This window comes from Chiroxiphia lanceolata, unplaced genomic scaffold (genome assembly GCF_009829145.1).
Source record: "Chiroxiphia lanceolata isolate bChiLan1 unplaced genomic scaffold, bChiLan1.pri scaffold_59_arrow_ctg1, whole genome shotgun sequence".
In the NCBI taxonomy this organism is placed as follows: domain Eukaryota; kingdom Metazoa; phylum Chordata; class Aves; order Passeriformes; family Pipridae; genus Chiroxiphia; species Chiroxiphia lanceolata.
This window is the reverse complement of record NW_022476527.1, coordinates 29112-41337: the sequence shown is the minus strand read 5'-3', so window position 1 is coordinate 41337 and position 12226 is coordinate 29112. Positions and strand designations below refer to the sequence as shown.

At 61.5% G+C, this 12226-nt stretch overlaps 2 protein-coding genes and 4 non-coding genes across 11 annotated transcripts; 4 read left to right on the top strand and 2 right to left on the bottom strand.

Annotated features, from left to right (window-relative positions):
• Nucleotides 1–89: 89 nt before the first annotated feature.
• LOC116781709 (zinc finger protein 628-like) lies at nucleotides 90–7281 on the top strand. Of its 6 annotated transcripts, XM_032677413.1 has the most exons (5): nucleotides 90–160; nucleotides 660–4330; nucleotides 4364–4429; nucleotides 6319–6443; nucleotides 7090–7173. In XM_032677413.1, exons 2-4 carry the CDS (start codon nucleotides 668–670, stop codon nucleotides 6424–6426), a joined length of 3837 nt encoding a protein of 1278 aa, XP_032533304.1. In that variant the 5' UTR covers nucleotides 90–160; nucleotides 660–667; the 3' UTR covers nucleotides 6427–6443; nucleotides 7090–7173. The 6 variants fall into 6 exon arrangements, with proteins under 6 accessions (XP_032533304.1, XP_032533305.1, XP_032533302.1 ...); XM_032677414.1 differs by lacking the exon at nucleotides 6319–6443 and having other exon boundaries at nucleotides 7090–7281; XM_032677411.1 differs by having other exon boundaries at nucleotides 660–4429.
• LOC116781698 (serine/threonine-protein kinase bur1-like) lies at nucleotides 7176–9880 on the top strand. The gene is made up of 4 exons (XM_032677397.1): nucleotides 7176–7309; nucleotides 7475–7546; nucleotides 7578–7812; nucleotides 8173–9880. The coding sequence occupies exons 1-4, from the start codon at nucleotides 7176–7178 to the stop codon at nucleotides 9583–9585; spliced, it is 1854 nt and encodes a 617-aa protein (XP_032533288.1). The 3' UTR covers nucleotides 9586–9880.
• A 261-nt stretch (nucleotides 9881–10141) lies between these two features.
• TRNAS-GCU lies at nucleotides 10142–10223 on the bottom strand. The gene has a single exon. It is a non-coding gene; the product is annotated as a tRNA-Ser (tRNA).
• Nucleotides 10224–10777: 554 nt separating this feature from the next.
• TRNAM-CAU lies at nucleotides 10778–10849 on the top strand. Its single transcript has one exon. It is a non-coding gene; the product is annotated as a tRNA-Met (tRNA).
• A 380-nt stretch (nucleotides 10850–11229) lies between these two features.
• TRNAT-AGU lies at nucleotides 11230–11303 on the top strand. The gene has a single exon. It is a non-coding gene; the product is annotated as a tRNA-Thr (tRNA).
• Nucleotides 11304–11888: 585 nt separating this feature from the next.
• TRNAE-CUC lies at nucleotides 11889–11960 on the bottom strand. The gene has a single exon. It is a non-coding gene; the product is annotated as a tRNA-Glu (tRNA).
• Nucleotides 11961–12226: the final 266 nt, after the last annotated feature.

The window sequence follows — 12226 nt, the reverse complement described above, 5'->3', positions numbered from 1 at the left end:
CGCTGTGCGTTCAGGGTGGGGCGTGGCCTCGTGAGGGAGGGGGCGTGGCCTCGTGAGGCGGCGCGGCCCGGTCGTTGCGCGGCGGCGGCAGCGGCGGGTCCGGCCCTGCCCCGGCTCGGGCCCCGGAGGAGCCTCCGAGATCCCGGCCCTGCCCCGGCGGGTGAGCGAGGACCGGGAGGAGGAGGAAAAGGAGGAGGAGGAGGAGGAGGAGGAAGCGGCGGGGCCGCGGCGGCGGCGCTTGCGCGGGGAGGGGCCTGGGGGGGAAGGGGAGGTGACTCTGAGGGGCGGAGGGGGCGAGGCCTGAGGGGAGGGCAGGGCGGGGCCCGAGGCGAGGGGGCGTGGCATGGCGGGGCTCGCGCGCGGCGGGGCCTGAAGAGGACGGGGCGGGGCTTGAGTGGCCTCACGCGGGGCGTGGGCGCGGCCTGAGGGGACGGAGGGGGGACGGAGGGTTTCTGGTCACGCCCCCCTGCGTTGGCCACGCCCCCTATGCGCTGTCTCTGTGTGTGTCCCCCCACCTTCCGTGCTAGGTCTCACCTGTCCCTGTGTCCCCCTATGCCAGGTCTGGAGTCCCACCTGCCCCCCGTGTTTCAGGTTTGGAGTCTCACCTGCCCCCAATATTTCATGTCTGAGATCTCACCTTCTCCCCGTCTCCCCCTCAGGTGTGACCATGGCGGGCACCGCCCCCGCTCCAGGCGTCCCCGAGCATCCCTTCACCTGCCGGGAGTGTGGGAAGTCGTTCCGCTGGTCGTCTCGCCTGTCCCACCACCTGCGCAGCCACACTGGTGAGCGGCCCTACAAGTGCCCCGAGTGCCCCAAGGCCTTCAAGGGCTCCTCCGCCCTCCTCTACCACCTGCGAGGCCACACGGGTGAGCGGCCCTACACCTGCGCCACCTGCGGCAAGGCCTTCAAGCGCTCTTCGCTGCTCCAGACTCACCTGAGGGTGCACACGGGCATCCGGGCCTTCGAGTGCGCCCAGTGCGGCCTCACCTTCAAGTGGGCGTCGCACTACCAGTACCACCTGCGGGCGCACACGGGCGAGCGGCCCTACCGCTGCCCCGTCTGCCCCAAGGCCTTCAAGAACTCGTCGAGCCTGCGGCGGCACCGCCACACCCACACGGGGGAGCGGCCCCACACCTGCGGCACCTGCGGGAAGGGCTTTGCACAGGCGGCCAACCTGCGGCAGCACCTGCGAGTGCACACGGGGGAGCGGCCCTACACCTGCGGCACCTGCGGCAAGAGCTTCACCCACTCCTCCAACCTGCACCTGCACCGCCGCACCCATGGCCCCGCCCACCCGCCAGGACACACCCCCTCGGCCGCACTCACCTGCCCGCAGAGGCACCCGCCGGGCTGCGGCCCCGACACCCCCGAGGAGCCACCCCGGAGGGGCCTCACCTGCGCGGGGCGGGAGGCGGCCAGGCCGCCCCCGGCGCAGCCCCAGCGCTGCCTCTCCTGCGGGAAGGGCCCCAAGAGCCCCTCAGCGCGGCCTCACCTGCCCGAGCGGCCCCGGGGCGGACCCTGCGGCAAGCCCTGCGCTCACCTGGCGGCGCCGCTCGGCCACGCCCTGGGCGAGGCTGCCGAGGTCGCACCCGCCCCCGAGGAGCCGCCGCCGCCCCCCGAGCGGCCGTACAGGTGTGGCGAGTGTGGCAAAGCCTTCAAGGGCTCCTCGGGGCTGCGCTACCACCTGCGGGACCACACGGGTGAGCGGCCCTACGCCTGCGCCACCTGCGGCAAGGCCTTCAAGCGCTCCTCGCTGCTCCAGACTCACCTGAGGGTGCACACGGGCATCCGGGCCTTCGAGTGCGCCCAGTGCGGCCTCACCTTCAAGTGGGCGTCGCACTACCAGTACCACCTGCGGGCGCACACGGGCGAGCGGCCCTACCGCTGCCCCGTCTGCCCCAAGGCCTTCAAGAACTCGTCGAGCCTGCGGCGGCACCGCCACACCCACACGGGGGAGCGGCCCCACACCTGCGGCACCTGCGGGAAGGGCTTTGCACAGGCGGCCAACCTGCGGCAGCACCTGCGGGTGCACACGGGGGAGCGGCCCTACACCTGCGGCACCTGCGGCAAGAGCTTCACCCACTCCTCCAACCTGCACCTGCACCGCCGCACCCACTCGGCCGCACGGCCCTTCCGCTGCCCCGCCTGCCCCAAGGCCTTCGTGGTGGCCGCCTACCTGCAGCGCCACCTGCGCACCCACCGCACGCCCGAGCCGCGCCCCCCGACCTGTCTGCTGCTGCGGGGGGGGCCGCCCCTCCCGCCCGCCGCCCCCCGCAAGGTGCTGCTGCTGCCCGGCCCCGCCAAGCCCGCCCAGGTGCCCGCCCGGGCTCACCTGGCGCAGGTGGGGAAGGGGCCACAGGCCTGGCAGAGCGTCCTGGTGGTGCCCCCTGGGGCGGGACAGGAGGGGGCGGGGACGAGTGTGATCGTGCTGAGGGGTGGGATGGGGCCTGCAGGTGTGCAGGTACAGGTGGCTGAGGCGGCAGGGATGGCGACAGGTGTGACAGGTGTGGCAGGGGTCACGGGTGTGACGGGTGGGGCACGCATGGCAGGTGTGCAGCTCCTCCAAGCCACCGAGGTGACAGGTGTGGCAGGGGTCACAGGTGCTCCAGGTGTATCAGGGGTCACAGGTGTGGCAGGTGGGACAGGTGTGGCAGGTGTTACAGGTGTTCCAAGTGTGCAGCTCCAGACCACCGAGGTGACAGGTGTCACAGGGATCACAGGTGTCCCGGGTGTGCAGCTCCAGGTGTTGCCGGAGGTCACCAACATCCAGGTGCGGGGGGGGGAGGGGACAGGAGTGACAGGGATGACAGCTGTTCCAGGTGTGGCAGGTGTGAGCAGGGTAACAGGTGTCAAAAGTGTGACAGGTGTGCCAGGTGTGCAGCTCCAGGCCACTGAGGTGACAGGTGTGGCAGGGGTGCCAGGTGTCATAGGTGTGCCAGGTGTGCAGCTCCAGGTGTTGCCGGAGGTCACCAACGTCCAGGTGCAGGGCAGGGAGGTGACAGGTGTGACAGAGGGGGCAGGGGTGACAAGTGTCCTAGGTGTCCCAGGTATTACTGGTGTGACAGGTGTCACAGGTGTCACAGGTGTGACAGGTGTTGCAGGTGTCACAGGGGTGCAGCTCCAGGCCACCGAGGTGACAGGGGTGACAGGTATGACAGGGGTGACAGGTATGACAGGGGTGACAGGGGTGACAGGTATCCCAGGTGTGACAGGAGTGCCAGGTGTCACAGGTGTCACAGGGCTGCAGCTCCAGGTGCTGCCAGCGCCCTCCGAGGTGACCAAAGTCCAGCTCCAGGTGTTGCCACCGCCACCTGAGGTGACCAATGTCCAGCTCCAAGCGTTGCCACCACCCTCAGGTGTCACCAGAGTGCAGCTCCAGGTGCTGCCACCTCCACCTGAGGTCACCAAAGTCCGGCTCCAGGTGCTGCCACCACCCCTGGATGTCACCTGTGTCCAGCTCCAAGCAGGTGAGGTGGCCAATGTCCAGCTCCAGGTGTTGCCCCCGCCCCCTGAGGTGACCAATGTCCAGCTCCAGGCGCAGCCCCCACCCTCAGGTGTCACCTGTGTCCAGCTCCGAGCAGGTGAGGTGGCCAATGTCCAGCTCCAGGTGCTGCCACCACCACCTGAGATGACCAATGTCCATCTCCAGGCCACTGAGGTGACCAAAGTCCAGCTCCAAGCGATGCCACCGCCCTCCCAGGTGACCAATGTCCAGCTCCAGGTGCTGCCACCACCACCTGAGGTGACCAATGTCCATCTGGAGACCATGGAGGAGGTGCCCAGTGCCCACCTGGAAACCTTGGAGGTGCCCCCTGTGCACCTGGAGACCTCAGAGGTGCCCAGTGCCCACCTGGAGACTTTGGAGGTGCCCCCTGTAACCCTGGAACTCGGCACGGAGGTGCCCAGTGCCCACCTGGAGATGATGGAGGTGCCTCACGCCCACCTGGAAGCCTTGGAGGTGCCCAGTGCTCACCTGGAGACATCAGAGATGCCCAGTGGCCACCTGGAGACCCCCAAGGAAGTGCCCAGTGCCCACCTGGAGCCCACAGAGGTGCCCAGTGCCCACCTGGAAACCTTGGAGGTGCCCTCTGTGCACCTGGGGACACCAGAGGTGCCCAGTGCCCACCTGGAACCCCCCGAGGAGGTGACAAATGTCCACCTGGAGACCTTGGAGGTGCCCAGTGCCCACCTGGAACCCCCTGAGGAGGTGCCCAGTGCCCACCTGGAGACCTCAGAGGTGCCCAATGCCCACCTGGAGGTGATGGAGGTGCCCAGTGCCCACCTGGAGCCCACGGAGGAGGTGACAAATGTCCACCTGGAGACTTTGGAGGTGCCCAGTGCCCACCTGGAACCCCCTGAGGAGGTGCCCAGTGCCCACCTGGAGACCTTGGAGGTGCTGGGGGGAGCATCTGCCTACCTGTGCCTGCAGGTGAGCAGGTGAGGGGGCACCTCGGGGGGCAGTGCCCCAGGTGAGGGGGTATGTGTGGGTACCTGGCGGGGGGGAGGGGTGTTACCTGTGTCCCCCTGTCAATAAAGGTGCCCCTCCCCCCCCGAGTGTGTCTCATCCTTGAGGGTGGGGCCTTGAGGAGGCGTGGTCATGTTGGGGGCGTGGCCATGGGCTCCATAGGGGTCATGGGACGTGACCAGTATGGTCCCAGTATCCCCCAGTACAACCCAACTGCCCCCAGTATGACCCCACTGAGTCCCAGTATGGCTCCAGTATTGCCCCAGTACAGCCCAACTGACTCCCAGTACGGCCCAACTTACCACCAGTATCCCCCCAGTATGGCCCCACTCCCTCCCAGCCCCCTCCCAGTGCCCCCCAGTGCATTGAAACCCCCTCCCAGTCCATTCCAGTGCCTCCCAGTATATCCCAGTCCTTTCCCAGTGCACTCAAACTCCAAGTCCCTTCAGGCCCCCCTCCCAGTGTCTCCCAGTCCCTTCCCAGTACAATGAAACTCACTCCCAGTCCATTCCAGTGCCTCCCAGTGTCTCCAGTCCCTTCCCAGTACACTGAAACTCCCTCCCAGTCTCTCCCAGTATATCTCACTCCCTTTCCATTGCACTGAAACTCCCTCCCAGTCCATCCCAGTTCCTCCCAGTATATCCTAGTCCCTCCCAGCCCCTTCCCAGTCACTCTCCTCCCCCTCCCAGTGCCCCCCAGTCCCTCCCCTCCCCCTGCGGTGTCCCCTTCCCTCCCCCTCCCCACCTGTCGGTGTCACCTGTCGGGGCCGTGACCCCGCGGGGGCTCATTAATCCCTTCCCCCCCCTGCGGGTAATTAATACCCCCTGCCGAGGGCGATTAATCATTCCCGGGGGCTCATTAATCACCCGCCGAGGGCAATTAATCATCCCCTGCTGGTAATTAACCCCCGGCAGCTCGTTAGTGAACAGCTGCTCCCGGGGGGGGGTCACGACCCCCCAAATTCCCCCCCGGCAACACCTGGCCCGGCCCCGGCACCTCCCAGTACAGCCCAGTACAGCCCAGTACAGCCCAGTGCACTGAAACCCCTGCCCAGTGCCCCCCAGTCCCCTCCCAGTCCCTCCCAGTGTCCCCAAATCCCTTTCCAGCGCCCCCAGTTCCCCTCAGTCCATCCCAGTCTCTTCCCAGTGCACTGAACTCCTTCCCAGTACCTGCCAGTACCTCCCAGTTTCTCCCAGTGCCTCCCAGTACCCTGAGCCCCCGCTGTGTCCCCTCGGGGTGGGGGAGGGTCTGGCGGGGGGCCCGGGGTGGGGAAGGGCAGGGACAGGTGCGGGGGGACCCGAAATAGCCGGGGGGGGGGACAGGGCCAGGTGGCACCGGTGGCACCAGTGGCACCGTCACCAGTGGCACCGTCACCAGGGGCACTGGGAGGGACTGGGGGGCACTGGGATATACTGGGAGAGACTGGAAGATACTGGAGTATACTGGGATATACTGGGAGGCACTGGGGGGGAGTTTCAGTGCACTGGGGGGCACTGGTGACACTGGGGGGGGCACTGGGGGACTGGAGACACTGGAGACACTGTCCCCCAACCTGTCCCTCTGTCTCCTCCTTGTCCCTTTGTCCCCCCATGGCCCCCCGTGTCCCCTCGATGTCCCCCCATGGCCCCCAAGCCCCCATGACACCCATGTCACCCCCGTGTCCCCTCCAGGTCCCCCCGTGTCCACCCGATGTCCCCCTTGTCCCTCTGTCCCCTCTGTCCCCCCCATGTCCCCCTCATGTCCTCCATGTCCCCGTGCCACCTCTGTCGCCCCCCCCTTGTCCCAGTGTCCCTCTGTCCCCCCCCCGTGCCCATCTTTGGCCGTGGGTGACACACACGTGTCCCCACACGCAGGTGACAGAGATTAGCGGGGCCCGGGTGGCACCGCGGGCACGGGAAACTCTGAGTCACAACCGCAGGGGCCGCCGAGGGGGCACCTGGGGGGGCACTGACACCCCCTGACCCACCGGGGGACACAGGTGAGACACCGGGGCCACCCCTGGGGACACCGGCAGGAAGGGTGGCACCGGGGGGGCAGGGGGGCGGAGGGGGCGGGGACAGGTGGGTTGGGGGGACAGGTGGCACCTGGGGGCAGGTGATGGGGGGGAGACCTGGATGTTGGGCAGGACTGGGATGGGCTGAGTTGTACTGGGACGGATTGGGGTGGACTGGGTTAGACTGGGATGGACTGGAGTGGACTGGGTTGGACTGGATTATACTGGGATGGATTGGGCTGGACTGGGGTGAACTGGAATGGACTGGGTTATACTGGGATGGAGTGGAAGGGGCTGGAATGGACTGGGTTATTTGGAGATGGACTAGGATGAGCTGGGGTGCACTGTGTTGAACTGGGTTATACTGGGCTTGACTGGGTTGAATTGGGCTATACTGGGCTGGACTGGGTTCAGTTGGGTTATACTGGACTGGACTGGGTTTGACTGGGACAGACTGGAATGGAATGATCTGAGCTGGGCTGATATCGACTGTACTGGTCTGTACTGGTCTATAGTGGGCTGCCCCAGTGGAGGAGGAGGGGGATGAAGGTGAGGGGGATGAAGGTGAGGAGGATGAAGATTAAACTGGGCTGGGCTGTATTGGAGTGAACTGGTCCATACTGGTCCCCAGGGCCCATGGAAGCAGCGGCCGAGGAGGAAGAGGAGGAGGAGGAGGAGGAGGAAGGGGAGGCCCAGGAGAGGCTCCTGCAGCACCTGATGGTTCAAACAGGGCGGGATCTCCCCCAGTGCCAACTGGAGCGGGACTGGGACGTACTGGGAGAACTGGGCAGTGGCTCCTATGGGCACGTGGTGCTGGCACAGCCCCGGGACGGGGGTGAGGGGCTGGGGGGGTACTGGGAGGGTTCGGGGGGGCTCAGGGAGGGGGGATTTGGGGGTACCTGTGCACCAGGTGAGCACCTGACACACCTGACACGCTTCAGGCTCTACCCCCAAACACACCTGGGAGATCCAAGGGGCTTGGAGGTGCTCTATGGGGTGCGGTAACCTGTCCCCAGGTGTGCCCAGGTGCCCCCAGGTGTGCCCAGGTGTGTCTATAAGAGATATAACCCATCCCCAGGTGTGCCCAGGTGTGTCTCTGGGGGTATAACCCATCTCCAGGTGTGCCCAGGTGTGTCCCCACCCCTGCCCAGGTGCGCCGGTGGTGCTGAAGCTGCTGCGGAAGGACCGGACGGGCAGGTGGGGCTTCCTGCGGGAGTTCTGCACCAACCTGTGCCTGCGGGGGCAGCTCACCTGCCTGCAGGTGCTGCCCCTGGCCTTCGAGACCCCCACCCACTTCGGCTTCGCGCAGGAACACGCACCTGCCGGGGACCTGTGCGGGCTGCTCACACCTGGGGTGAGTGCTCAGGTGTGTCTGGAGTGGGCACAGGTGTGTTTGGGGGGGGACAGGTGTGAGGGATGCACCTGCCTGGGACCTTTGTGGGCTCCCCGAGCACAAGGTGAACCCCTGCACTCATAGGTGACCCCACAGGTGACCCAAGGTGACACTAGGTGACCCCAGGTATCTCCAGGTGACCGCAGGTGTGTCCCCCCCTCCCCAGGTGAGTCTCCCTGAGTCCCAGGTGAATCCCTGCACTCAGAGGTGACCCCACAGGTGCCCCAAATGATGACTTCAGGTGACCGTAGGTGACCTCAGGTGACCCCAGGTGACATTGGATGACCCTGTGTCCCACCAGGCATGTCCCCCCCTCCTCAGGTGGGCCTTCCTGAGCCGCAGGTGAAGCGCGTGGCCACCCAGGTGGGCGCGGCCCTGGATTACCTGCACGGCCACGCCCTGGTGCACCGAGACGTGAAGCTGGACAACGTGCTGGCCTTCGACCCCCAGTGCCAACTGGTCAAACTGGGCGACTTCGGCCTCACCCGCGTCATGGGCTGGCAGGTGGGGCCCACCTGTGGCTCGGGCCACGCCCCCTACGCCGCACCTGAGCTGTGCCACCTGCGCGAGGCGGAGACGCTGCGCCTGGAGCCCAGCCTGGACGCCTGGGCCTTCGGCGTCCTCCTCTTCGCCCTCCTCACCGGCACCTTCCCCTGGGGGGTGGCTGCGCCCCCGGATCCCCAGTTCGGGGAGTTCCAGGTGTGGCAGGGCCACACCTGGCAGCCAGGTGGGCTCACCGGCGGGGGGGAGGTGCCACACACCTGGCAGGGGTTGGGGGAGGCGGCGCTGGAGATGCTCCGGAGGCTCCTCCGGCTGGAGCCCGACAGGCGGAGCCACGCCGGGGAGGTGAACAGGTACCTGGACAGGTGCTGGGGAGGGCAGGCAGGGAGGCCTGAGGGGGGTGGGAGCGGGGCAGGCACACCTGGGGATGGGTCAGACACACCTGAGGATGGATTCAACACACCTGCGGATGGGTCGGACACACCTGCATGTGGGAGAGAAACACCTGGAGATGGGTTGGACACACCTGAGGATGAGTTAGAAGTACCTGGGAGTGGGTCAGAGACAGCTGGAGATGGGATAGACACACCTGGATATGGGTCAGACAGACCTGAGGATGGATCAGACACACCTGGATATGGGTCAGACACACCTGGGGATGGATCAGACACACCTGGATATGGGTCAGACACACCTGGGGATGGATCAGATACACCTGGGTATGGGTCAGACACACCTGGGGATGGATCAGACACACCTGGATATGGGTCAGATGCACCTGGGGATGGATCAGACACACCTGGATATGGGTCAGACACACCTGGGGATGGATCAGACACACCTGGATATGGGTCAGATGCACCTGGGGATGGATCAGACACACCTGGATATGGGTCAGACACACCTGGGGATGGGATAGACACAGCGGGGGATGGGACTGAAACACCTGAGAATGAGTTGGACACACCTGGATATGGGTCTGGAACATCTGGAGATGGGTCTGACTCACCTGGGAATGAACTGGGAGCACCTGGGGATGGGATAGAAACACCTGGATATGGGTCAGACACACCTGGATATGGGTCAGAAACATCTGGAAATGGGTCTGGAACACCTGGAAGTGGGTTGGAAGAACCTGGGAGTGAGTTGGACACACCCGGGAATGGGACAGAAATACCTGAACATGGGCTGGAAACACCTGGAATGGGCTGGAAACACCTGGAAATGGGATAAAAGCATCTGGAAGTGGGAATGAAACACTTGGGAATGGGTTGGAAATACCTGGGAATGGGATGGAACCTCTTGGAAGTGGGATAAAAACATCTGGAAATGGGTCCAAACCACTTGGAAATGGGCTGGGAATACCTGGGAATGGGATGGAACTCCTGGAAGTGGGATAGAAATGCCTGGAAATGGGATGGGAACACTTGGGAATGGGATGGAAGCACCTGGAAATGAGCTGGGAATACCTGGGGACCCCCCAAAAAGGGGAGTTGAATAAAATTCCCTGTTTTTTGCCTTTTTTTAACCTGTTTTTACCTGTTTGGGGCTCTTGGGTGGAAAAAGGTGGGAAGAGGGTGGGGAAAAAGGGGAAAAGGGAGGAAAAATGATGGAGAAAGGGTGGGGGAAGGCTGGAAAATGATTTAAAAAGGGTGGGAAAAGGACGAAAAAGGACGGAAAAAACGATGTAAAAGGAGGGAAAAGGGACGGGATTTGCTGCAGATCCCCCGAAAAACGAACCTCAATCACAAGAAGGCGGTTTTGGGCCCCCCCCCAAAAACGTGGGAACCGACGAGGGTGGGATTCGAACCCACGCGTGCAGAGCACAATGGATTAGCAGTCCATCGCCTTAACCACTCGGCCACCTCGTCCGCGGCTGCGCACTCGCGCCCCGCGCCCATCTGGCTGCTGGAGGGGCGTGGCTTCAGCGAAAGGGGCGTGGATAGAGGCGTGGTCTCCGATCAGAGGGCGTGCTGTGGGCGTGGTTTATCCACCCCGGAAATCAAGGGTTCGAATCCCGGGGGAGCCAACTCGGGGAAGCGGGGAGGGTTTTAAACACATTTTAAAAAATGAATAAACACATGAAATGAATAAATTAAATAAACAAATTAAAAGAATAACATAAGTAAATCAAAGTAAATAAATTAAAGGAATAAAGAGGTTAAACAAATAAATTAAATTAATTAAATTATCTAAACGAATAAATTAAATTAATAAATTAGATAAATTTGAATAAAAATTTAGATAAAAGAAAAAGATAATAAATAAGTAAATTAATTAAAGGGTTAAATCAATCAATCAGTCTATATATGTACATGTATAATAACATGCAATAAATTGTGTATTTTTTTAAACTGCTCCCACTTTCAGCCTCGCTTTGAGTAACTATGATTCATTAGGAGTAATTAAGAGCCCCTCGTCCAGCAGCAGAGTGGCGCAGCGGGAGCGTGCTGGGCCCATAACCCAGAGGTCGATGGATCGAAACCATCCTCTGCTAGGTTTGTTTTTTTCCTCTCCCTCTTTCCCCCACTAATTTTCAGTTTTTTTCTTTCCCCCCCCCTATTTTTTCCTAATTTTCTTTTTTTCCCTCTTTAATTTTCCTCATTTTCCTCCCCCCCCATTTTTCCCCCTTTTCTGGGGTTGTAAAGGGGTTTTTTGGGGGCTTCTCCACCCTTGGGAAGGTACCGGGACAAGGATGGAGGTGGGAAAAGGGTTTTTGGGGGGGGGTTTCCCTCCTCAGGGGGTTCCGGGACACGTGTGTGTGTACGTGGAGATTTCGGGGGTCTCCCTTCTGGGGGATCCCGAATCTCGCGGGGGGGAAGAGGAGGGGAGGGGTTACGGGGTCTGATGGTCTCTGACTTGCGTCCGGGCAGCGCCGGCGCCGTGGCTTAGTTGGTTAAAGCGCCTGTCTAGTAAACAGGAGATCCTGGGTTCGAATCCCAGCGGTGCCTCCGCCTGCGTCGCCACAGACAGCACTGGCTTTTAACCTCCTCTCCCTTTTTTCTATGTGCTTTTCTGTGTTTTTTATGGGCTTTTACGTATTTTTTTTTAATGGATTTTAAGGTATTTTAATGTATTTTTTGTGGAGGCTTTATGGAGGTTTTACGTATTTTTATGTCTTTTTAATGTACTTTTATGTTTTAATGCATTTAAATGTTTTTATTATAAATAATAATATATTACAAATCCTTTAGCAATATTACAAATACTATAAATATTTCCTTAATATTATAGTATAACATATATTTTTAATGTATTTTTATGTTATACATTATATCATCACCACCGTGGCTAGGCTTCGCCAACGAAGATTTGGGAAAGGCTCTGTCCACATTTGTTACATGCACACTGCTGGCTAATGAGGCCACTACGAGATAGACATTATATAGTACATCATGTATATTATATATACTCTGCATCATATTTATTTTAAAAAATCTATTAATTATTAAAGGAGTTTGGCGAGTGAGGAAAGAGGAAGAGGGAAAAATGGAAATTAGAAGGAGGAAAAAACGGAACAAAAAGAAGCTTCCTTGTTCCCTGACCGGGAATCGAACCCGGGCCGCGGCGGTGAGAGCGCCGAATCCTAACCACTAGACCACCAGGGAACGTTGAAAGCGAGCACCTGGACTCCCCTGGCAGAGTTCAGAGACCCCCTGAGAGGGGAGAGACCCCCAAACATTCCCTCAGATGAGTCCCGGGACCTCCGGAGGGAGGAGACCCCCAAATCCCCCTTCACGTGTGTCTCGACACCCCCCATGGGGCGAGACCTATGTGGGGGGGTCTATTGGGGGTCGCTAGGGGTCTATGGGTGTCTATAGGGGGTGTATGAGGGTCTCTGGGGGGTCTCTGGGGGGTCTCTGGGGTCCTAATG

Coding starts and splice junctions, on each gene's coding strand:
- LOC116781709 (XM_032677411.1), top strand. CDS start 668: ATGGCGGGCACCGCCCCCGCTCCAGGCGTCCCCGAGCATCCCTTCACC. Junction 4,430..6,318: donor CTGCCTACCTGTGCCTGCAG/GTGAGCAGGTGA, acceptor CCCCACACGCAG/GTGACAGAGATTAGCGGGGC.
- LOC116781698 (XM_032677397.1), top strand. CDS start 7,176: ATGGTTCAAACAGGGCGGGATCTCCCCCAGTGCCAACTGGAGCGGGAC. Junction 7,310..7,474: donor GGGGGTGAGGGGCTGGGGGG/GTACTGGGAGGG, acceptor ACCTGTCCCCAG/GTGTGCCCAGGTGCCCCCAG. Junction 7,813..8,172: donor GCGGGCTGCTCACACCTGGG/GTGAGTGCTCAG, acceptor CCCCCTCCTCAG/GTGGGCCTTCCTGAGCCGCA.